At 37.9% G+C, this 27093-nt stretch overlaps 1 protein-coding gene across 1 annotated transcript; it reads left to right on the top strand.

Annotated features, from left to right (window-relative positions):
- SHC4 (SHC adaptor protein 4) lies at positions 1–27093 on the top strand. The gene is made up of 12 exons (XM_053465509.1): positions 1–1060; positions 7749–7819; positions 11135–11198; positions 13322–13441; positions 14398–14451; positions 15947–15998; positions 17952–18075; positions 20264–20429; positions 21087–21147; positions 22855–22986; positions 23794–24026; positions 26906–27093. Exons 1-12 carry the CDS (start codon positions 509–511, stop codon positions 27035–27037), a joined length of 1761 nt encoding a protein of 586 aa, XP_053321484.1. The 5' UTR covers positions 1–508; the 3' UTR covers positions 27038–27093.

Here is a 27093-nt window from a genome sequence, read left to right as displayed (position 1 = left end):
TGCAACGCCCCCAAACTCTTCAACTACAGAATGCTGCCACTGTGCCATGCCTAACGCAGAAGATGAAGAAGGACTGTCATCTACAGAGGATAGTTGGAGTCTCATATTCCTGAATAAGCGCTTCGTTGAAAATCCTGTTGCTTTATTTTTGCAGGTGCCTGGCTCAGATACATTTTAATATAGACTTGCATTTTTTTGTAACATGATATTTATTCAGATACATGAAAAAAAAATGACTAAAAACTCCAATCTATCACTGGAAAGAGACTAGAGACAGCTAGATTGGTAAATATATTTACAGATATATTAACATTCTTTTAAGATTTCTTTTCTAGTTGCGTAATGACTGTATGCGTAGGCTTATAATCACAAGCAAACAATTGCATGAAATTTTTATGTTCTTCAACAATGTCCTTAACGTATCATATCTCACAGGACATAGTGAGTTTGAATAGTTTTCTTCTTATGTTGGATATAGCTGGATTCTTACAACAGCTTTGAGAAGGCTATGAGAGAACGCAACTTGTTTAGTGGGGACATACTGCATGAAACCTTCCTCCCAGTAATGCTTCAGCGAGCAAAGTACAGTCGATTTAGGAATGACTCCTTAACCTCAACAGAAGATGGGCCGCAGAGCATATCATCAAATGCCAAAGGTTGTGTCAGCGCTTGCAATTCCGCAACGTCTCCTTTACCCATTGAAAATATCACCTTGGTGACTCAGGACAGTTCGACGACACTATGCACTTTGATACCAAAAATGTCTCACTTTAAGTTGTCTAGTCCCAGCAGTCTTCTGGGTTTCAAGCATTTCTCCCTTGGGACTAAAGAAGTACCAAGAACAAAGCTGACAGAAAGTCACGCTGCACCGAGCAGCACAACATCTGCAAAAAGCAGCCACTTACAAGTTTCTAATTCAAGACAGGATGCGGATGTAAACGCAAAGATCCAGAATGATTGTCTTCTACTGGAGACCGAGACGTTGCATGTTAGGAAGCAGAGTCACACTCAGCAAGACAGTCACAACAATATGGGGAAAGGCATCTCCTACTACGTCATAGTAAGTACCCTGAGATTTTAAACACTTAAATGGATAAGGCAGTGGTTGAGTGACAGGAGACAGAAGGTTGTACTTAATGGTGAATATTTGGAAGAAGGTCTTGTTACTAGTAGGGTACCTCCGGGATCTGTAGTGGGACTCATTATCTTTAATATTTTTATTGATGATATTATAAAAGATCTGAAAGGAATGGTCTTTTGGCAGGTGATACAAATGTCTACAACAGGGTAGCCATTTCAGATGGAATAAGCCAAACGGCTAATGATTTGAGTTGTGTTCAGTGTTGGTAATCATGAAATATGGTGACTGTCAGGTCAGAGTAGAGGGACTTGGGAGAAATAATTTCTGAGGACTTAAAGGCTGCCAGCCGATGGAAGAAATTGATAGAAAATGAAAACAGGGTGTACCGTATCGTGTACAGTACTGAGATTCACATTCTGTAGAGGGTACAGACAATGGCTACTAAAATGATTCATGGTTTGCAGGATAAAAATTATCAGGAATGACTAAATTATCTCAACATATATGGCTTGAAGGGGAGAACAGAGAAAGGAGAGAAAGGAGAGAGAGACGTGATAGAAACATTGAAATACATAAAGGGATTCAGCAAAATATAAAAGAAAAGTTTGTTTTAAAGGAGAACAAGAACTCATAGACTACAGTTAAAGAGCATGAGGCTTATATATAATATATTTAAGGCATTTTTACTTCACTTGAGGTGATAGATTAGTGGAACAGTCTTCCAGCAGAAGTGGTAGAGTTTAATATGAGGGAAATTAAACCTACATGGGTCAAGCTATCCCTAATAAAAAACAAGACCAAGGACTGAATAAGGTTTTACAGCGGGGAAACCAAATGGGCCAAAACCACTAAGTGCTATGCTTCAGTGTTAAAGGTAGGGTTGAATGACATGTATACCCCTAGTTGGTTTTGGCAGCTACATGGTTACTGAAGTTGGCAACATAAAAATGTGTTGCAGACGTTTCAGAAAATGCTTCCTAGACACCAGTGATTTCCCAAAGGCTTGTCATGGACACCAGAGTCCGGTTATGAACACTTTACCTACTGCTGATGGAGGTGATCAGGATTGTAGTCAAATAATTGGTGTGGGACAGGTTGTTGAACGCTTCCTTAAAGGTACAGACATCCCTATTTTTTTAAAGCTCAGTGAGAAAAACCAAGTTTGCTCTGCAATCAGAAATTTGAGCAGCATTTATGTGTAAATCCTGGTTGGCGTCATTTCATATCCATCCTCGTCACTGGCATCAAAGTATCATCCTGCATCACAAAGGGTTTTCAAAAGGGCTCATGTGGCAAGGTACGGCACCCACATTAACGCACAGATCTGTAAGCACAATGATCTATAGTATACTATATACACACACACAGAATGTACATTTGGTGTAAATTGTTTCTTCGTATGATTGTGGCTTAAAAGAACATTCCCTTTTTATATAGGATTTTATTTTTTCTATCCACATGGCATAAAGTGTTCTACCTGACTAGGGCCCTTTCCCTAATGATGGCTTTTGAGCCTGTTACATAGGCTAACATGGCAGTGCCATAAACAGGAACATGAAAGAGAATATATATGTATGCTCCCAAACTATGCCTGTATTGATCATTTTCAATCACAAAAGGTATCAGCTGCTTGATTTTTGTGTTACACACGTCAGAATTATGTGGGGCTAGACGCCTTGCCTAATTATAGAGCCTCCAACCAGGCTACATGAAAGGATAAATATAGTTTCCCAGGTTGTTTGTAAGAGGTCACTGTCAGGGTAGGTTAAACCAAGCCAGCGCTGGCACATAACATTTTTAAGGAGTGTACATGAAAGTATTAGTGATAGTAGGTATGAAGGGGTTAAACATGTTGTAAGTGAGAAGGAACCCGGTGGGAAGTGGGCATGGAGAAAGAGGAGAGCGACCAGGAGACCCAGGTAATCCGCACTTCATCTGGAGACTCTGGCTCAAACCATGTGAGTTTCCAGGTATGATAATAATGTATAGTGAAGTTGGTGAGCTGAAACTGCAACTCCCCTGCTGCAAACTCTGCTACCAACTCCCAGTACAGTGAGCTGTATTTCTTCCTGGGTTCTAGTGTAGACGTCAGCTACCACAGCAGAGGATTAAAGAAAGTTATGCCTTTTTTTGTGTCTGGCCTTAAATTCGGTATTGTTATGACCGATCTGTTTGTACATAAACATGCATACATTTCTAGCATATATATCGAGAAGAGAATGGATTGTTTGCATTCCCCAGAGCAAAAAATGACATTAAATGCATTAAACAAAGATACGCTCTTTGCATGTTTACAAAATCTTTACTATAAATGACAGTAATTCAAATAACAGATGTATACCGTAGATTAATACACGTTCTCTTTTCCTAGTAGAATTACGTGTATTTTTTTCCAGGAGGTGATGGTAGATGATAGAAGTGACACGGTAACAATATTATACATAACATCTGATGATAAATTGATATAAAATGCTGGGCAAACATGCATTGCACTGCCATGTGGATTGAACATGAGTCACCAGGAAGCTGCGCAGATATCCAATATTTCTGGTGCTTATCTTTACCATTAAATAAAAAAACAGGCCAGCTTCATAGGAAGTGGAATTAACGTGAATGAGTCATGTGTGGTCCAGTCTCATTAATGAATCATACGGTACTTCCAGAGATTTGTCCTCTGATTTAAGCCTGAGATATAGAAGATGTTGATGCCCTCTTAAAAAGGACCCGACACATTATTATTACCGGTATTTATTGAATGCAATAGATGTCTTAAAATATGGGCTAGATAATTTTTTTTGCAAAAAGAAGAATATACAGGGATATCATTGGTTATAAGGACGAGATTAGTTCTAGCTTGTTCAAAACAACTTGTGATGGACTTGTGTCTTTTTTCAACTTACATTACTATGTTACAATGTATATAGCGCCAGTGGTGTACAATGGGTTCTCAGGATTTATACATTTTATATAGAAATTCTAAGTATTAATACAAGAATGCCTCTCCTATCTTTGTGTTGTGGTGTACGTGAGACCTGCCATCATGCTGACACATCACATGTTTTTAATTGCTGCTCTGTCGTCAGATGGTCATGAGGACAGCTTCACAAAGGAGCTGTCAGGATACACAGATACTCACAAAAGTGAGTACACCCCTCACATTTTTGCAAATATTTTATTATATAGTTTCATGTGACAACACTGCAGAAATGACACTCTGCTACAATATAAAGTACATTGTAACTCGGATGTATCTCAAGGGATGGTTGCTGTATGATGTGTGTCCACAGCTTCACGATCTGGTCCCCCGGTCCTTATGACTGTTCCACTGGTATCTCTGGTGTTTCCAAGTGGAATCACCGATCTTATTTCATCAAAAAGTTAATCAATCATTTAATTTATTGTGAGACTCAGCCTGCATACAGACCCTAAGGAGTCCTGATTTGAATACCACGCATACTTTTTTTGTGTTTTTGATTTTTTCATGGTCGCTTAACACGAGCACACCTAAGTGGAATCTGTTTGTAAAGTTTAACACCTGGAGAGTGTTTTACAGGGTTGCAGCTGTGTATCCACTAAGAAGGGAAGTATCCCCCCTTTGCTTGTATATTTTTTTATTTGACCTACAGTAGCTCATCTGTTGGATTTGACCACATGGACAAGACTTCATCCTCCTCGTGCATCAATGAGCCTCGGCCACCCATGACCCTGTTGCCAGTTCACCACTTTTGCTTCCTTGGACCACTTTTGATAGTTACTGACCAGTGCAGACCATTAACACTAATAGGTCTGCTTGCGTACGTGGGAATTAATTAGGATACAGAGTTATTGGTTCAGGACAGGGGTGTTTTTGGCTCTGGGGTATAGATAGCAACCCTATGATTCAGCATTAATGAAAGGAACGCTTGACTAGGAATGGAATATCATTAACATATACAGCGTCCAGGGTTCAGGCTAGTGTGGATCGGGCAGTTGAAATTACACAGACTTCCGGCCTGCCACAAGGATTTGACCTACATTTTTTCTTTGTTGCAGTCAAGATAATCAGTGCTGGCAGGGGTTCCTATGGTCTGGCATAAGTGTGGAACGTAGCTGTCTGAGGTATGGCTAATTCGGGTGGCCCTAGCACAAGTAGCTAAATGGAGGACCTACCCCTGGGCTGGTCCTTGCTGAGTGGAAAGCAATATATCCACTGTGCAAGAGATGTTACGCCAGTGCTGCACCCATGTTATTACCCTCAAGTACCCCAATATTTGATTTTATCCCCATACCTCTGTGTTTGTGTCCTTATTTTAAAATAATTTAATGATCATATAGACATTGCACTCATCATGGGCAATGTGTAACTCAAGGCAGACCAAAGGTTTTACAGACACCTTTGTTAAGCTGACACTGGGTAGTGTTTAACTTAAGAAACCCATTAATTTAATTTAAGAAACCCTTTTATGAACACACTTCCCAGAGTTTATTATTGCTATAAACACATCATAACAGCTTGCATTCACTAAGCCCAATACATCAACAGATTTACCATATGCAGGGCTGGACTGGCTCTGGTGGGGCAGCTCTGGCACATTAAATCCAGTGGCTCCTAAAGACGTAGGTGTGGCTGATGACTGGATATGTGTACCCGCAGGCTATGTTTCTCTGCTCACATAGTTTGCAGTAGGGCCTAACCAGCCGTGGATGTATGTTGCGCTGTTGGCCACCGGCCCACCAGCAATTCTCCTGCTGTGCCAGATGGCCAGCCCAGGCCTGACCATATAATAACTATTTCCACTGAAACACAGAACAATCTCTTCATTAATGAAGGAACTTAAAAGAAAGATAGAGAGATTATGCATTGAAGGTATGTGTTCAGATGAAAAAAAACCCATTAATTTGGAAAGAAAATATGTTTCACTTACCTAAAACTAAAGTTCAACATTTATATTCAATCATGTGGGCTTTAGAAAAAGGTCAGGTCAGTTACAAGGAGAAGCTGATGTCAAACTAGGGTTCTAATGGTTAGAATTTTACCCATCACTACTACAGAATTATTGTCTTTGGCACGGATTAAAGGCCTATTAAAATTGTAGGAATAAAGCTAGCCCTTTAAATAAAATCAGCTATACTCTTCTGGGCATGTGTTATATTGATTCTCTCATCTTAATTTAGAGTAGCTTCCCACGCACAGGCCAAAGATGCAAGTGTGCCCTCACCCATCATCATATGATCTCAGAGCGTGACTCACCTACTCCTCTGAACACTTCATTTTGTCAATGACACTAGAGAGGTGCTAGCTAAGAGCGTCTGCAGCTAATACTGTTAGCATACATAATGAAGATCTGCGCAAGGCATATTCTTTGGCTAGAAATACAATTTAGCAAAATCTAAAATACTCGCTTTCACAACAGAAAATAGGAGAACAAATATGAAACATGCGTTTACAATTGAGTGTATCTTATTAATGTTACAACCTGGGAATGACAGAGAATAAGTCATTGCGTCACAAATCTCACTATAAATCCTATATTATCTAGTTACGTAATGGGCCGCCTCAGCCTGATTCCCATGTTAAACGCATATTGGAATATATTTTGTAAGGAAAAACAAGGCATGTATTCTTTCTTTATTGTAGTTAAAAATGAGACATTGCTTAAACTCCCTGGTTGCAGAGGAGGGAGCGGAGGGTGTTAAATGAAGGCTTTAGTTAGATTACAACACCTCTGCACAATATATTTATATATATATATATAGATATATATATATATATATATATATATATATATATTATATGCTTAATAAAAGACACGCATAGATGATTTAAATTTTTTGCAGTGGTTTTTTAAAAAAAATGTTTACTTGATTTTACGTGTTGCACCTCCAGGTGCCAAAAGGGTGAGTAGTGAAATGTCCACCCTCCTGACACTCCTGTTGGCATGTGCAACATATAGAATCAAGATTTGGCACCCAAACGTTGTACTGGATGGACCTCACCCTGTACATAGTTGACTTAGAGGTGATGCACTTTTAAATGTTATTTAATTGCGTATTTATTTATGTTGTGAGTGGCCATTCCTGAATCCGCATGGGATAAAAAGAAGGGGAGACGCAATGATGGACTCCAGGCATGACCAAAGGGTTGAATTATCTTTAAACCCCTATCCCACAGGGAGCAGTGGGGCAAGGGGAAGGCATGAGTGGGTTCTGCACCTCCCATTGGCAATGCATTTTTCATTTATCAATCAAATCCTCTGGGGAATTACATGAGGAGTGAGGGCAGTCAAATGTGGAAATTGTTCCCATTGAGGATCTTGTTGGGGACCCCCATTTTTAAAACAACTTCTTTTTATTTCAAAATGTAAACATTTTTTTATATTTTGGGAACTGCAGGGGAGGACATGTGAGCTGTCTCTTGCTCCAACTTGCATCATACAGTAGTAAATATACACCTGCTTTAGCGAAAATTATCCATTAAGATTATATCTCACCAGCCTTTTTTATATGTCATTAGTTTTTTGCATCAAGACTATGGTGAAAAGCATACTCTCTTTATTCTGAATGATACCATTACTTTACCAAGGATGGACAAACTTACTTTTCTATTGTTTCTTTATTAGACACAATTAAGATTAAGTAATAATTTGGCAATACAATGAAGGGTTATGTTTCTGTATTTATTTTGCAGTACATGGGCTGTATAGAAGTGCTGCAGTCAATGAGATCTCTCGACTTTGGTACAAGAACACAAGTTACAAGGTAATGCAGTTTTCTAGGAAATGGCCAATTTATACAGGCTCAGAAGTAAATGTTTAACTGCATTTACATATATGCTCCCACATTTATACATAATCTAATGATTACATTTCCAGTAGCAAAGCTTCCAAGTAGTTTCTTTTTTCTTCTATTTCAGAGAAATGCTAACTAATTTCCATAATTTAAGTCACATTTACCTTATGACTGATAATCCTTGCTTTTACGCAGACATTCTAAATGTGAAGATGGGCCCGTTTTTGATAGCTTGCAAATGTCCAACAGATTTCTCTCACCAAGTAAACTTGTGTTTCCATAAAACAATTAAATAGTAAATCTATTTGGTATGTTTTGGACATGCAGAGACCTGTGATTATATGCAGATTATGTGACCAAGCCTTTTACTACAGAGTTTGAATTTGGAGCCCCAGTTTGCCACCTTGCACAAACACATCAACTCACATGCACACAGACAGTGACACCAACAACAGGCACTAAACACCGACACACAGACAATAACACCCACATTTACACACACCTGAACACTTACTGTATACTACCACACATGTACATAGACACACACACTAACATATGCAGACACACAGACAACTACACTAATAGACACACCGGGACATTTACTTTAACACGCACAAACACACTAGCCACACTAACACACCCAATCACTCACACCAACACAACCAGGCACTCAACACTAACATGCAACAATTCTCAACACTGCCGCCTCCTTGCAGTCTTTTTCTTTTGATCTCCCTTTCTGTCTCTGATTCCTGTACACATGCTTTATCTCTTTTTCTGCAATTTTACACCATTCCCCCTGTGACGGAACCCTCCATCACTGGAGCCACTGAAGAGTCCTGACTGCCAGCCTCCTCCCTATTGACTATGGGCCCTGGCTTTGTAAAGATTTCTGTGGCTACCCCCAGCAGTATATCATTTCATTACTTGCTGAGGGGATTATCTCTGGCAGACAGCCAGGATCTGCAAGCAGGGAGTGACCGCCATTGTTTTAATTTAATATCAGACCCCACCCCATGGTGCATTATGTTGCCCCCCAGTTCCACTACTACACACATTTACCCCAGCCATCCCTGGAACTGGTTTTGGCCAGCAATAGATAGTGGAGGTTGGGACCCTATTGTATTGTAAATCCCGTTACTGCCTCTGTTGTCTCTGGGAGGCAGATTAAGGGGGTGGTTTGTATCCCAATATCTTGATTTATGTTAATGTGCATTTTGCTGGATATATCCAGCCCTGTGTGAGAAATAAATCAGTCTTCGTCTATTGACTGGGGAACCGTGAAAAGTGTTTTGTCCCAGGCTAAGGGAGCACAAGTCAGCAGAGGTAGTCGGTCGGACTAGCCAGCTCCGTGACACCCCCATTAATTCTGCCAGAGATAATCTCAATCTTGACTTTTTTCCTTCTTCTTCTCCATTTTATTCTCTCAGCCTCCTCCACACCCATCATTCTCCTTTATGAGACGCTAATAACTTAGTAAATTATTAAGTAGAATTGTTTATTGAAGCTGCCCTTCATTGATTGATGTCAAAGGAGCTCCCTGCCGGCAACCAATAGAGTTGCACAAACGGACCTTAAAGGTTAATAAATGATATAAAAAATACCCAAAACCAAAATTTTATGAAATGTGACAGTCTCTCCAAAAAGTAGATATGTGAACAAAAGGCACACAATCACACTATATAAAGTGGTGTACATATATATACAAAATATTAAATAATTGTTTAAAACCACATAAAAACTAACAGTTTTCCCAAACACACAGATAAATCTTACCATGAAAATGCGCCTTCTCTATGGATTTGACCCAGAGCAGATTTGGTTTCACAGACTTTTAGTTTGTGCATACATTTTCATAAATGAAATAATCAAGGGTGTATCTAGCTTTAATTATTTATAGTATTAATATAAATATAAATATATATATATATATATATATTACTATACTCTGTTTCATGCCCCATTGAAAGTACTTAATTAAACTCCTGACCTAGATTTCCCGTACTATACAGCAATTTCCCTTAAATTTTACTGTAATTTGGCTCTTGCGTGAAACATCCAAAGAAAATTGAAGAACAGAAGTAATTTTCTCACAGATATCTCTTAGGCTACGCTCATTTAAAGAACTAAACAATAATGTCTTTTTTTAATATGGCTGTGTTTTACGTTGGACAGATAGTTGCTAAATAACTATCTTTGTTCAGATGAGTTGTTTCCGTTCTGTCAGAACAAAAACACTTTCTGTTATGTGGTCGCTGCAGAGATTTTGCGCTTTTTAACCATTTTTTTCTACTAACATTCTTTGCTTCTTATATCATCTTTCTTATTTAAGAGTTACAATGAACAAAGGGAGCCAGTGTTATTGTGATTATTGAGTGGGCAAAAGAAAGGAGATAGAAAACTCAGTAGTGTACAAAAAAATCATTGTGCACTAAAACACATAATACATTTTTAAGCTACATAAGTCTACTTGAGAACAATTACACTGTTAGTCACCCTTGAATTGTTTGGCCTCCATAGAATTCAATAATTTGCGGGTATAAGAATTAAAAATCCAATTTATTACTAGTATCTTTATTATATTTGGGCAACTCACTTATTTCTGTCTTTTAACCTGGGACCACAATGGTTGGAACTCTGGAATTTCCCTTGTTATGGGAGATTCAACTTAATGCAGTTATACTCATGCAATGTTGAGGAAGAAGATTAGGGTCACGCTGGTTGTATTTATGCCACCCTCAAGTTTTGGGTTATGATAAAAGTGGTAGTTTTGGTTCAAGCTTTGAATAGAGGGTTTCTCACAATAGCAACTAGCAGAATGATCCACTGATCAATATTGGAGAGAATTTTTTTTCATAACACCAATATTATTCTGCCAAATCAGATGAAACATGACTACTGGACTATTCCGAAAATGGAACCAACATAATCAATTACATACATATAATATAGTATTGTTGTATCATCAACTATTTGATGTTATTAAGTTATGTATACTATCATTTTGTATACTTTTCATAATTTGGCTATGTGTAATTGTGTGTGTATAGATGCCTCTGGTAATAAGAGGGAGTCTAGATTACTTTAGAGAGAAGCAGTAGTAGCAAAGTGCCCACCGTCTTGTGGGATATGTAAAAATCCTTATCCAAACCATTTTGGGGGTTCCTACACTCATGTACACAGGAATCTGTGTGAATATGTAAACCCCTAATCCAGCATTCAATAAAAAAAGCTCTGTAAAACCAGATGTAATACTTTACTTTTAGAATCTTACTTTTCTTGCAGAGAAGCAATAAGTCGGCTGTGTGAAGCTGTTCCGAATGCAAAAGGAGCCACTAAAACGCGAAAGGTAATTATAAAAAAATGAAATGATTTTCTGTACAATAAATGTCTAGCAACAACTTATAACATAGTGTGTTAAAACATATTTTATCACAAATCCCAAAGCAGACTAACCAACAAGCCTAACACCTTGTCAGTTCCCATCCACACAGAAGTATAATATCATTTGCTGCATGCCTAAAAGCTCTGTGTTTATCGGAGGACACGGAGAATAGCTACTTTGCTGCCTTCATTTGTTAAAACCCAAAGATCCTGATCTGTGAGCCTTTCTATATCAATAAATATTGAATTCAAAGTAATTTGTTGGGTTTGAGGATTTTTTTTTTGTGATTTAATAGCAAACTGGATAGCTGAAGAAGAATGTTCTTTAACTTGGCATTTGTGTTTTAGATGTATTAAGATTTAAGCAGAGGCCTCAGATTCTTTTGTTGGCAATTTTACGACTAGGTAATACTTGTTTTCAACATCTAAGGCTTTATAAAACACTGTGCCTTGGTGTACTTACTGCAGACTCTTTGCTGATTTATGCCTTTTATGCTTCTTAGGTTGTGGGCTACACTTGTTTCAACAAAATAAGTAACACAGATAAATGTTAAACTTTTTCCCAAGGTCACAGTTTTAGGAAAATAATGTAACAAACAGATCCGGAATACACTAATGTGTATGTTTTACTTCTATGTTAAATTAGATAATTCATACAACTCTTGCCGGATTATGCTTGTTGAGGGCCGAGCGTGACATCCTTTAAACTAAAGTTAGGCATTTTTCTAACTGAACACAAAAACAATGTCCTAATGCATCTCACCAAAGTTCAACTAAGGTCAATTTGAAAATTATTAATTTTACAGAAAGAAAAAAACCACATGATATCTTACACGTGATCTGTAAGCATGTTTGAAAAATTATCCTCCATATGACCACAATGACGGAAGAAACATTAAGCAGTCTTAATTGGCATGTAACTCAACATTCAAGAGATCTGTCTGGTTTTGGAATTAAAGCAGTACATTTCGTAGACCATAGCAAATCGATGATACTAAGTGAGCCAAGAATCTGGGCCTGATAGATTTTTTTTTATTCAGAAAATCCACAGGACCTCAAACATTGAGATATGCATGTTCCTCCAAGTACAGTCCACGAAGTCGAATTATTTTTGACCTAAGATTTAATTACGAGTTTTCTTCACATAAAACATTTCTCACTGCTCATGAGTTCACCATCTTACCCGTGCCTCCTCTTTAATAGAGGAATAGAATCCGTGTGGGCTTGCGTTGGGCTCGTCCCTTATTTAGTGGCTCCATGCTCTTGTGCAGAAGCTCTTCTGGCTTGGCTCATGTAGAGCTAGGTGAGTAGTGTTCAGGTTCTTCAGCTCAGGCTGTCTTTGTGCTGCCCCACTACCAAGGTCACTGACCATACATATCTTATAATTAGTTTGAAGTATTGTTGGGGATACCTGTGTAATATCTGCCCAGAGGATCAAAGAATGAGAACCCATCACTGGCCTTCTGTGTAAGTTTAATGGTTTAGAAAGAAAGCATGCAAATCATTTATGTTTGGTCACACTTATAATACCCCGACTTCTATTAAAAATAAAAGGGTAATACTAATTTTTTTTAAACATATCATATTGCCAAGAATATATGCACTGTTTTCCTTCTCTATGTCTCCTTTGACTAAAAGTGCCCACATGATGTGTCCTGTTGATAACTAACTTACTGTTTTAGTTTATAGCACAGTGAGACAACCCATTCAGCAAAAAAGTTATTACCTTGTGTGACATCTTTTGATAAAAATCTATATGCATCTACGCCGCAATACATTCTTAGAAACGAGAGTTTTGGGCAGGTGCCCCTAACCTTGTTTAACGAAGACTAATGAAGGATATTGTAAAAAAGTACTGAGAAGGTGCCGTTTTAGGGATAAAGCATATATTTCAAACAGATTATTCTTATATGTTGTTTTTCAAGTTAATATTGTTTAATGTAATCTTTTATGTGGATTAATGTTCTGCATTTGTTAGATGATATACATGGATTGTGGCTTTCAGGTGCAAGCCACCCAATGGAGAGCCTTGTTAATAAAACATCTACTGTACAGACACAGAGTGTAATTGTTTCTTTTTCTTTTTAGCCACCACTGAAATTCCTGTACTCTGTACTGGGGAAAAGCAACTTGCAGTTTTCAGGCATAAATGTTATATTAACAATCTCAACAAACTGCCTAACTCTGACAAATGCCGATACCAAGCAGGTAGGTCATCAGGTACTTATGAGCTCAGATGAAGTTTCTGAATGATTATTTCTCCCCATGTGTAAAGGCACCACACGATCAGTGAGTGTTGGATAGTTTTATACGAGGGAGGGTTGCATGAGAGTTCTAAACTTTTATTCCCTGGTATAACCATGTATTTTAAAAGGCAAACACGCAGTGAACTTTACTGCAAAACAATCTGAGTTGGCCCTGTACAATGCATTGGTAATGTTGAACAGTATTTAAAACCATCCTTACTATTTTAACTTGTGTTACACAGGGCCAGCTCTACCCTTCCTGCAGGAGCTGCTCACTGAGGTTTGCCCTTCATAATGCATAGTTATATCCATACTTGGGAACTTCCCAGGTGAAGCTACCTGAAGCCTTCCTTCTTCATTCTTCATCTCCAAGCAGGATTATGAATCTTATACTCTACCCCATTCTGCCCCTTCCTGCTCCCTGCTTGCTTCCAGTCCCACTCATAGATGGTATTGTTCTTAAGGATGCATATAAAGCAATGTGCTGACTCAGCTACTGCTGACACAGCACATTCTCCTCGAATACAAAAGCTGCTTTATTGGTATGCTCTCCTATAAGATTAGTGGAACTTTTAATTTTACATTTTTTTAAAAAATGTATTAATTATCCCTATTACACCATTAAATTACTTTTCTGGAATTATATCTTACACAAATGTACCTGCTCATTGAGTTCAACCTTTTTAAAAAATACCTTATTTATTCTGGGTATTCATAAATATGAACACTATGCAAGTAGTACGAATGAGAAAAGGTAATTCAATTGGAAAAACGTGCCATTTTGGCTCTGTTCTAGTTAATACCGTATAAAGGACAATTCTGATGCAAAGTTTGGTCAACAGTCTATTCAATAGTACAATAGTTGTTCTTGACCCTAAAATAAAAGTCTAATATGTCTATGTATGATATATCTTCTAGGTAATTGCAAATCATCACATGCAGTCAATTTCATTTGCTTCTGGTGGGGACCCAGTGAGTATAAATATATAGATATATACTTATAATGTAATTTTCATGTTCATTTAATATTGCAATTTCTTATATTGTCCATCATTGTATAATAATGATAGAAGCATAATTCTCATGTAGTATGACATAATCGGCATTGAATTCATTTTTGCATTAAATGAAGTGGTTAAATTAAAAGTTGCCCAATTGTATTATTTACCCTAGAGCTATAGCTTGGGGCTCCTTTGATATGAGTCATGTTGTGACTCACTGCATTCTCTCCATAATCCATTGTGGAGTGTAGACATACAATAAATGAGCCATTGCGGATTAGAAAAAAGAAGCAACGGTACCCTGTCTATAAAATTGTTTCTATGCTTTCTGATTAAAAAAAGATACTTAAATTGCTATATTCATCTTTTAAAATAATATATGACTATTTTGATATGAATGTATCATACTGCATGTATTAAAGTTTAATTGTTCTGGCCTATCACACCTCTTATCAGACCAGTATGTATTAAGTAACGAAAAAGAGATCCGGCTGCAATAGGCTCAAAAAACATTTTTCTGAAAAATAGTGACCAGTGAGCTACTCTTCTCAATGCCAGCAATAATGTTGACATCGTAATGCCATTCATTTTTATAGAGCTCCATACATGAACAATAAAATACAGAACACTGTAATAATTTGTCCCCACTGTACCTTCTATTAGGTATAATAAGTACAACAGGGGTTAACATAAACATTACTGTTCAAAAGTTTTAAGCAGATGTGGTAAATGCTGTATAGTAAGAATGCTTTCAAAATGAACATGTTAATAATTTATTGTAATCATTTAACAAAATGTAAAGTGAGAGAACAGAAGAAAAATCTACATCAAATCAATATTTGTTGTGACCACACTTTGCCTTCAAAACAGTATCTATTCTTCTAGATATACTAGCACACAGTTTTTTTTTAAAGGAACCTGTCAGGTAGGTTATAACAAACATCCTGGAAAACTAACCACAGTTCTTCTGTGGATTTAGGCTGCCTCAAATTTTCCTCTCTCTAGATTTGCGTATTTTAACCAATTAAGGACAGAGTTGTTTTTTCTGTTTTGTGCCCTTCATGAGCGAGGCTGTTTTAACATTTAGCAGTGCTCGTGCTTAGCTGTAATCTTATCACCTTTAGTGAACGCACAGGAGTTATATGTTGTTGGTTTTCAAGACAAGACAGGCTTTCTTTGGATGGAAAAATTTAAGAAAAGCACCTTTTCTGACTTTTATTTAAAAAATATTTCACTCATCTACAAAGCAATAAGTACAAGTAGCATTTTGCTATTTCAAAACTATTTTTTTCCAAATCTGGTAATTCTGCCCCATGTCCTGTTTGGGACATCGTTGAAGCCGACCAATTCAATTTAATTTAATAATTCATAACCATATATTTTTTAAAACTAGACATCCCACAGTATTTAAAATACTAGTAATTTAACTCAACTTATATAAATTAATAATCAATTTTCTTTTTTAGGATACAACAGACTATGTTGCATATGTTGCCAAGGATCCAGTTAACCAAAGAGGTAGGATTGTTTACAGGTGGTCAATTGTGATTTAAGTGATTTCATCTTGGAGTGCCTGGCAGTGCTGATAACAGGACTGATAGAAATAATTTTTATTGTTCTATAAATGGCCAGTGGGATTAGAGTATGATATGGGCAGCATTTTTAAAGTGATTGAATCTTATGTGGACATTTGAAACTTTTTGCTGACTACCTACTTGTGCAGAACAAGAGTGGCCAGTATGTATGTAATCATTTCTTGGGTGAATTTATAAATGGGCAAACCAGATGGGCCAGCCATCTTGGTTTAAAATTACCAGTCTGCCTGCTGGTAATTTGGTTGACCATTTTAAATGATCAACACTTGTATGCAATTAATGGTCTAGAGTTCAAATCTAGAGTTATATTATAAAAATAGTTGTGTGTGAACAGTAAATATGTTTATATATATATATATACTCACTGGCCACTTTATTAGGTACACCTTGCTAGTAATGGGTTGGACCCACTTTTTGCCTTCAGAACTGCCCTTATTCTTCATGGCATACTTTCTACAATGTGCTGGAAACATTCCAGAGATTTCGGTCCATATGGACATGATGACATCACGCAGTTGCTGCAGATTTGTCGGCTGCACATCCATTATGCAAATATCCCTTTCTACCACATCCCAAAGGTGCTCTATAGGACTGAGATCTGATGCATGTGGAGGCCATTGGAGTACAGTGAACTTATTGTCATGTTCAAGAACATGACCCTGCCATCTGAATGTCACAGCTGGAATCGAGACTCATCAGACCAGGCAACGTTCTTTCAGTCTTCCATTGTTAAATTTTACTGAGCCTGTGCGAATTGTAACCTCAGTTTCCTGTTCTTAGCTGACAGGAGTGGCACCCGGTGTGGTCTTCTGCTGCCGTAGCCCATCTGCTTCAAGGTTTAACGTGTCATGCTTTCAGAGATGGTATTCTGCATATCTTGGTTGTAACGAGTGGTTATTTGAGTTACTGTTGCCTTTCTGTCATCTTGAACCAGTCTGCCCATTCTCCTCTACATCAACAAGGCATTTCTGTCCACACAACTGCCACTCACTGCATATTTTCTCCTTTTTGGACCATCCTCTGTAAACCCTAGAGATGGTTGTACGTGAAAATCCCAGTAGATCAGCAGTTTCTGAAATATTCAGATGAGCCCGTCTGGCACCAACAACCATGCCACAATCAAAGTTACTTAAATCAACTTCCCCATTCGGATGCCTGGTTTGAACTTCAGCATGTTGTCTTGATGCACTGAGTTGCTGCCGTGTGATTGGCTGACTGGTTATTTTTGTTAACAAGCAATTAAACAGGTGTACCTAATAAAGTGGCCAGTGAGTGTGTATATATATATATATATATATATATATATATATATATATATATATATATATATATATATATATATATATATATATATATATATATATATATCTTAAACACAAGAGTTGCTAAAATGGGCAACTTAAACCTTTCATTCCTTACTGATTTCTCTAGCAAAACTATAGCCATACATTTGCATTTATTTGCATTTGTAAGAGTAGGCGAATTGGTGAAAGCATATTTGAAAGTCCTGGACCAATTTATAATTTTCAAGGAACTTCCAATAAGCTTGTAACCTACAATTCAACTTGCTTTCTTAAGACCAAGTAACACTGTTTTTTCCCCCAATAAATCTTAGTTTGCTATCTCATTGCACATCCCTTTTGAAATATATAAACAAAACATAATAGCAAATTTTATAACTTTAGTTTTTTGCAAAGGATGCAGACTTTGCCACATTGCCATCTGCTGGTGAAGAACTGTACACTTGATAAACTATAATATAAAAAATAGTTTTAAGGTGTGTTGAAATTATTGGAAAACATTAAAATATGTTCTGTTGACTGAACATAATTTTGGATATTTTCTCATGAATTAATAACTTGTTGTATTATTTTAGCATGCCACATATTGGAATGTTCAAACACCAAAGCTCAGGAAGTAATCAGCTCAATTGGACAAGCTTTTGAACTGCGTTTCAAACAGTACCTAAGAAACCCTTCTTTCACTGAGTCCAATGACACGTAAGAGTCTGTTATACCTGTTTAGATTTTGAAATCTCTGCAATATTAAGAAAACAATGTTCGAACGAATGTATGTGAACGTTATAGTAACTGCTGTTTAGAAACTATAATTGATATACAGAGGCGTATCTACCGAAAATAGCGCCTATGGCAAGCACTGAAATTGCGCCCCAGTCCAAATATCTAAAACCCATTTATTAGCCCCTGCTGCCCATATATATATATATATATAAATATTAGCCCCTGCTGCCCATATAGATATATAAATACTAGTCCCTGCTGCCGATATATATAAATATATATATATATAAATATTAAACCCTGCTGCCGATAGCAGGTATGGATCAACACACAAACCCAGATCAATTGAAATTCACTTGTGATCTCAGCACTGAAGGTAGATATCAAATAAACAGAATCAGACATACAAATTCTATATTTGCAGGTATACAATAATAATATATGAAATGTAGCATCGCAGGTATAGATCAAATAAAAACATGGAAACAGCATTGCAAGTATTAATCAACTGAATAAGACCTATTAACCCTGTATTTGCAGGTATACATAAATAATGTATGGAAACATAGCATAGCAGATATGGATCTACAGAATAACACAAAAACCCAGCTTTGCAGGTATAGATCAATTGGAATTCACATAAAAACACGGCATTAAAAGGTATATTTAAAACCCCCTAAATTAGAGACATAGATCACAGGTTGCACACCCCAAAGCCAGCCCTGGCGTCCACACTGCCCACATAGAACCTGACCAGCACCCAGATAACACACATAAGATTTGCCATCTTTGTCCCCAAATAGCCCAGCACAAGTCAGCTTTGTCCCCAAACAGTCCGGCCTTTGCCATCTTTGTCCCATATACACCCTGCCTGTGCCATCTTGGTCCCCAAGGCTCAAACCTCCTGCTAGTGCCATCTTTTCCCTTCCACAATTATACATCTATGATACACACAAACACTTTTACAGTCACTCACTAATTCACACTTTCATTCAGACAACTCATCCACACATTAACTCATGCTCTCCCTCATTCAGGCAACTCATCCACACATTAACTCATGCTCTCCCTCATTCAGACAATTCATCCACACATTAACTCATGCTCTCCCTCATTCAGACAATTCATCCACACATTAACTCATGCTCTCCCTCATTCACTCAATGCATGCGCACATTAATCCACTCTTTACTTATATCACTTTCTAACCCCTCTCCCTCCCTTATCACTTTCTAATCCCTCTACCTCCCTTATCACTCTCTAACCCCTCTCCTTCCTTTATCACTCTCTAACCCCTCTCCTTCCCTTATCACTCCCTAACCCCTCTCCCTCCCTTATCACTCCCTAACCCCTCTTCCCCCTTTGTAGTTCTCACCTTGAGGTCCAGCGACGGGAGCACGAGGCTTCTGCCTTCTTGCACTGCTGCAGTGCCTGCTGCTTCACTGCTGAGCGCCTTAATATGACGTCATATTTCGGCGCTCAGCACTGAAGCAGCGGGCACCAGCGAGCCCCTCTTTCTCCTTTGCATAAAAAAAAAAAAAAAAAGACAGCGTTTAAAAGCCACTCGCTGGTGCCGGCACCGGGACGGAGGCAGAGGCCTCGTGGAGGAGAATGAGGGGCGCCGAGCGGTTGCTAGGCGCCCCTCTCTCTCCTCCGCATCAAAAAAAAATAAAAAATAAAAGACGGCGTTTGAAAGCCGCTCACTGGTGCCCCTTTCAAATGGCGCCTATGGCAAGAGCCATAGGTGCCATACCCTAGATACGCCTCTGTTGATATATATAACTATGTAACTATATTCTTATTCTAATTCAGTTTTCTTGATTTTGATATCTTAAAAAAGGAACTAGGATTACCACTTTGCAAAATCCTTATTTTTCCTAATTAAGTAGGCTTTTAAGGAACTGTCATGTATTTTTTTTTACCCAATTTAGAAATAATAAAGTCTACCCCAGACCAAGAATGTCTTTTAGGATGTCTTAAACCTGCCCTTCTCAGGGTTATGGTCCACTAGCCTGTGTAGCAGAACCAGAGTGCCAGACAGGTTGTGGCAGGGTCCAGTGTGAATATCTGTATGTACATGATGTTGCTTACATAATGTTGAGATGTGACCCTAATGGTTTCAGTAATGTTGTGGATGATATTGTTGACTTTATATCTTTGTATTTAGTGAAATATTAAATCTCAGTAATACATCCGACAAATTGGAACATAAGGATGCCCCTGATTACTACAATGAGTTACCAAGAAAGATGCCCCCTGCTGACAACGTTCTTGACAGAAGAACAAGGGAGACCCTGCAGTCTCTGCTTGTTGGGGATGAACAATGCTCTCTGGTAAGAACCACTTTATCTCAAAGAGGTAAACAGAGAGGATTTATTAATGGCACAGATACATAGAAATAATAAGTAACGCTACTCCAGACTGGGCAAATACGTTTTCACAACAATAATACATAATAGGCTAATTCTTCTAAAACTCCTATACTTGGGAACATTAAACCCTCAAGCTTATTGTACAAAAAACTGATTTTATTTGGAACCTAAACTGTCACATTTTATTCAGCAAATGTGATTTATGAAATAATGCAATATTTGCCCTGGGAATCAGCGATAGACGGCAGATGAGGGCTTCATCTCCATTTTGAAGATCAGAATGAACTGAAGTGTGGGTACTTGAGTCTAATGAAAAAAATCAGTTTTCTGTTGTTTTGTGTTGATGCTTCCTTGTTTACAAAAACCTGTTTTTAGACTCATTATGATTCATTTCTGAAGGATGTAATAAAAGGAAGTTTTAACTTGGTGAACATGTGCCCCAGATGTCCAGTGATACAATTAAGTGTTAAAGCAATAGTGTAGTGACACAAAGAAACTAAAAGCAGGGCTTGTTTTTGGTTAGACATACAGTGTATGTGGATACTAGGGTGTGTGTTTTGTGGTTGCAAGTTACAATACTTTTTTAATTACAATATGTTCATTTTGTATTCATTTTAGATGGGTTACTATAAAAACACAAACATATATGAAAACTGTATAGAGAATCCCAACACTTTAGGTAAGTTGTTACTTCTCTTTATTTGGCAAGGATTCCTATGTTGTATTAAATAATTCCCATACGATTCGGAAGATTGGTGAACAACGCACAAGACAAAAATAAACTCTGCTCCGCTGAGAATTAACTTTCTATCTTCTGTCATATTGACATAAAAATTCCAGATTTTCCCAGATGATATACTGGTAATCCTGACAAATCCTTGCTGTCCTGTCCCTTCTTTGATGCACTTAGTCAGGGAATATGGTGGGGTGACTGTTAGTAAAAATTTGCCTAGTGGTGAAGTTAGCAAGATATGTTCTCAGAATTCTTTTGACCTCTGAAAGGACATATCGGCTACCTAGGTATTAGGCTAGTGAAGGATCTTCAGGCCAGGTTTAAGAGAGGATCTAGTGGGATGGATTAAAAATAGCTGTCATGTTTCATTACAAAAGCTGCTATGAAAATGGCAGTCTCATAGAAGTTTTCTGTCCAGTACTTTAGATCACTTCAACCTGCTATGCAAGATTTTACGAAAATAAGCCCCTTGGTCCCAAGGAGAAATATTAAAAATGAATCAGCTCTTCTCAAAGGGACTTCTCCTTTTATTTGAGGACTTGCTTAGGAGATAGGAGCTCCCACACATTGAGTTTTATAAGTATCTACAGATACAACAGTTGTTGCACTCTAAGATGGTTGATGAGAGTTTGCCAAAATAGTGAATTACAAAACTCTTGCGCAAATGGTGATTAATAATAATATAATCTCCTAACATCACAAACAATATGGTCCTGGGAATGCAAGCTAGGGAAACAGTCTTCTCTCAATGGTTTAAGGTGAATAAATGCATGTAGGGAGTTACATTCTGAGCTAATCACATCAAACAACACATAAAAATAGTCACTAGGTGGTACTTGACCCCACAGCGCTTGCCAATGATGTTCCCTACCAGTACACGTATATTATTAAATCACTACCCCGAACCCCTTAAACCAATGGCATTAATAAAAAAATATAGTGTAATATGTAAAGGATGTGGCTCTTTTGAACATAAAAAATATATTTATGAGAGGCATCTGCAGTATAGATGGAATTTTAAGGAAATATGCAAAAATAGGATTTTTTAACTGATTATCACTAATAATTATGTTTTTGTATTCTATAATTTTATCAGAAAACCCTACTTTTCCTGAACAAAAATTATGTATAATTTGTACGGGTTCATCAAGTATGGAAAAGGGCAATCATGACTTAAACATATGATAAAAATTACAACAAATAAATAAGAACACCTCTGGTCCTAAGGGTATGAAAAAGAACCGGTCCTGAAGGGGTTAAATCACAAATGCACCTAGTGATTAATTTTCTTCTATTGGTTAAATTGGCAATAGCTGGAAGGTGGAAGTCCACTTCTCCCGACACTGGAAGAAGTTCTTTCAATTTAAAAAAAACCCAAGAGTCAATGGAGCAAATGAGTAATTTGGTCATGGGTCTTGAGCTCATGGCTATTGAGTGATAAGCATAGGAGTTGGGTTTTACTACTATTGACTGATTGTATGTATGTTCTTTGTAGCGCCTTCACCAAATGTTTACAATTGTAGCCATTTTGATAAAACAAAAGTTCTTTTAAAAAAACAACTATACATGTAAGTTGATATAAGCTAACCAATTATGGCCAAAATGTCCCTTTTAACTAAAATGGCAATATTGTAAATGTTATATTTTCCACAGGCTCTTCTCCTCGGCGTGGATTGAATACATTTGGTGAAAAGCATGAGCTTTTTGATGACCCATGTTATATCAACACTGTGTCGAAAAAAGAAATCCCTGATCAGACATCTGGAAACCACAGCTTAAAATCATGTATGTTTCACTTTATTCACTTGTAATAAATGTAATACTTTGTCAAATGTGTATGCTTTTACCAATTATATATTACCTGTGCACAAACAGTGTGAGAAATCACTGACTGACAGGTATCGGTGAAGCAGTCACAGTCTGGGGATTATTTAACAAAAGAGGGGGTTGGCTGTAGAATTGTCCCCATCATATTCTGCAGAGCTTTACAATGGTTAGACAGGAGATAACAAGTAGTATATAACATAACACATGGATTTACCGAACAACAGGTGAAGAGGGCCCTGCTCAAACGAGCTTACAATCTAAGAAGACTAAAGAAATCTCACCAACTTAATTATACAATGAACTGTGCCAACCAAGCTCTTGCTGCAGCAGAAGCTCACAGGAGTTAGCCCTTCTTAATGTATAGTTAAGTCAAGGAACGCAACGCTCCTGCAATCTGTCCTGACAACTCTCTCTGTAGTGAAGAATGCCCTTTGCTTTACTGATCTCGACAACAAAATCCATACTTAGCTGAACTAGAGAGACATAGTGACCAGTCCATTAGTGCCCTCCTGGTGTTTTATATAAGCAGGATGTAGCCTTCAAGCATTTTTCATTTTTTATAGCTCCCTTCAGTCCAGAAAACAAAATGATACGCTTCACATTGGTGTCCTTTACAATAAAACTTCAAATCTTAGTCCATGCTACAGTTTATAAATTGTGATCTGGTAGCAACAGTGTCTGGAAAACTCTTTCTGAAATATTTTGCTAAATATTGGTAGAGATGATAGATCCTGAATTGAAATTTTGGTGTTATTTTTCCCTTAGTGGTTCAAGATCCTGGCAGAAAATTCCAAGGAAGCAAAACAGCTCATTGCAGCTCCATGCAAAAAGAAAGATGGTATCATGGCAAAATGAGTCGGAAAGTTGCAGAGAGCCTGCTGATTACTGATGGTGACTTCCTAGTTCGGGAAAGTACATCATCCGCTTCTCAGTATGTATTGAGTGGACTCCATGGAGGGCAACCCAAGCACCTGCTACTGGTGGACCCAGAGGGCAAGGTACAAGTGATATATGATCTACAAATTATAACATGTAGGCTGAATTTTTTTTTAAAAAAGAATTGTATTGACTGAAGCAGAGCACTTTTTTTGTAACGTTTCATAACACAAAAAAAGTTACTGACAGTATTAATGTACATTTGGTCTAATTCATGATTTGGTGGAAAGTTCCAGCTTGATATTGTTTTTCAAGCCATTTTTGACCAGAACAAGTAGAGACATTTTGTATTTTATGATTATTTTGAGCCTCATCCAACGCTGTCTCCACTGTATCAGGATTTGGCTGCTTTATCTTGTATGTACAATACAGATAGTTCTGTACCAGATTGGTAAAACATTATACCATATCCCAACATCTACATCTAAGGACAACATCGAATACGTCATTGTGAATGGGATAGACATAATGCTCTAATAATCTAAGATGAGACCAAGGACTGGTTAAAGTTTGGGTTTTTACAGCAGTTAAAACGGGCAAGCTAGATGGACCAAACGGTTCTTACTTATTGTCAAATAATTTTGGGTGCAGATTTTAAGGCTTTCGTGCTATATGGGGCTCTGTCAATATCAATATAGGTAATGTAGATAACATTCTACTTTGCTTTTTTCACAATATATTTTTGATATTTGAGATAAAAGATAAAATTGCACAACTATTGATTTATATCATGGAATAAGGAGCGGCTATAATGTAATGTCATTTATTTGTATATTGCCAACAATATACACGGATCTCTACGTATCTCCTGGGGTTTGACATACCTAAACTAGCAGAGACAAACCAATACAAAGGCAACAAAGGCCCGGTACACAAACCTACATTCAAGAGGTAGTTGGGTGTAGTAGAACTATAAGATTGATATTAAAGAGGCAGACAGGTCGAATAAATAAGGATACATATAAAAAAAGATGGGTGACAGGCAGAATTATATAAATGCAGTAATGGATGCATACTATTCAAATAAGTTGAAAGTATCTTTGAACGGGTGATTTTCAAATTGTGCGTATGTATAATATATATATATTAGGGCTGCAACTAACGATTATTTTAATAATCGATTAGTTGGCCGATTATTTTTTCGATTAATCGATTAATCGGATAAAAAAAATAAATGTAAATTTTTCATTTATTTAAAATAATTTACTAAACAAATGTGTTAACCCCTTAAGGACAATGGGCGGTCCCTAAACCCATTGAAAACAATGCATTTTGAGCCCGTACATGTACGTGCTTTGTCATTAAGGGGTTAAATACAAACAGCAGAATAAAAAAACTTTGATAATACATTTCTTGTCTTTATTTCCCAACCAGCCCCCCAATATATGCACATTTGAGCCCAGGCTTGCTACGCTGCCTCCCAGACATGCCATGCTGCCCCCCCACATATGCCACGCTGCCTACCACAGCACTCCACGCTGCCTCCCACATCTGCCACTCCACGCTGCCTCCCACATCTGCCACGCCACGCTGCCTCCCACATCTGCCACGCCACGCTGCCTCCCACATCTGCCACGCCACGCTGCCTCCCACATCTGCCACTCCACTCTACCCCCCACATGCCACTGTGCCTGATACGCCTTATACCCCCTGAAACACCACTCCATCCTCCCCAGACATGCCACCCTGCCCTCCCCACATATGCCACGCCATGCTGCCTCCCACATCAGCCACTCCACAATGCCTCCCACATATGCCACGCTGCCTCCCACATCTGCCACTCCACGCTGCCTCCCACATCTGCCACTGTGCCTGATACGCCTTATATCCCCTGATACCCCACTCCATCCTCCCCAGACATGCCACCCTGCCTCCCAGACATGCCACTTCTCTACCCCCAGATATGCCTTATACACCCTGATACACCACTCCGTCCTCCCCAGACATGCCACACTGCCCTCCCCACATATGCCTTATATACTGTATAAGCCTTATACCCCCAGATATGTCACTTCACTGCCCCCAGGATTTAGATTCCCCTAAATTAACCCTAAACTCCCCATTAACCATAACTGCCCCTAAATTAACCCTTAACACCCCCTTAACCACAGCATCCCCTAAATTAACCCTAAAGACCCCATCAACCACAGCATCCCCTAAATTAACCCTAAACACACCATTGACCACAACTGCCTCAAATTAACCCCAAACACCCCATTAACCACAGCTGCTCCTAAATTAACCCTAAACACCCTATTAACATAACTGCCCCTAAATTAACCCTAAACACCCAATTAACCATAACTCCATAACTGCCCCTAAATTAACCCTAAACACCCCACTAACCATAACTATAACTTCAGTAGCCCAAATATATATATATATATATATATATATTAATATATATATTTATATACACACACATACACATACATACATATATATATATATACTTACAGTTAGATGAGTGTCACAGCCATGTGGTTCTGGCCTGGAGAAGGAAGGGGCGGGGCCAGTTGTCACAGTGATTACAGGGAGGGGGAGTAAGTAGGAGCTGCTGCTGTGAGACGGTGAGTCAGACTAAACGGATTATATAATGAGGGGGATTTTTCAGAGCGTTTGCTCTGAAAAAACCCTCATTTTATAATCGATAATAATCGATTCAACTAATCGATAATGAAATTCGTTGCCAACGAATTTCATTATCGATTATTATCGATTTTATCGATTAGTTGTTGCAGCCCTAATATATATATATATATATATATTTAGAATTTTATTTTTAAGGCTTCCCAAAGTAGAGAAGCAGATGAGGAGTGATATGAGACAGACATTAATGGAGCATTGGTGGAATTAATTGATTAAGCATTAATTAATTGCTGAACACAAATCTTGATGTATATCTGTCTTTCCTTTTAATTCAAGTCATTTGCTCTTTTAGGTGAGGACTAAAGACCACATGTTCGAAAGTGTGAGCCATCTCATTAAGTACCATGTGGAAAATAAAGTACCAATCATTTCATCTGGAAGTGAACTGTGTCTCAGGCATCCAGTGGAAATACAGGAAATATGAAAATTAAAGGATTCAAATCTAAACTAAACAGCATACCATTAAATGGATCTGGCTGC

The sequence above is a fragment of the Spea bombifrons genome, chromosome 4 (genome assembly GCF_027358695.1).
Source record: "Spea bombifrons isolate aSpeBom1 chromosome 4, aSpeBom1.2.pri, whole genome shotgun sequence".
Lineage (NCBI taxonomy): Eukaryota > Metazoa > Chordata > Amphibia > Anura > Pelobatidae > Spea > Spea bombifrons.
This window is presented reverse-complemented; position numbering and strand designations above follow the sequence as displayed.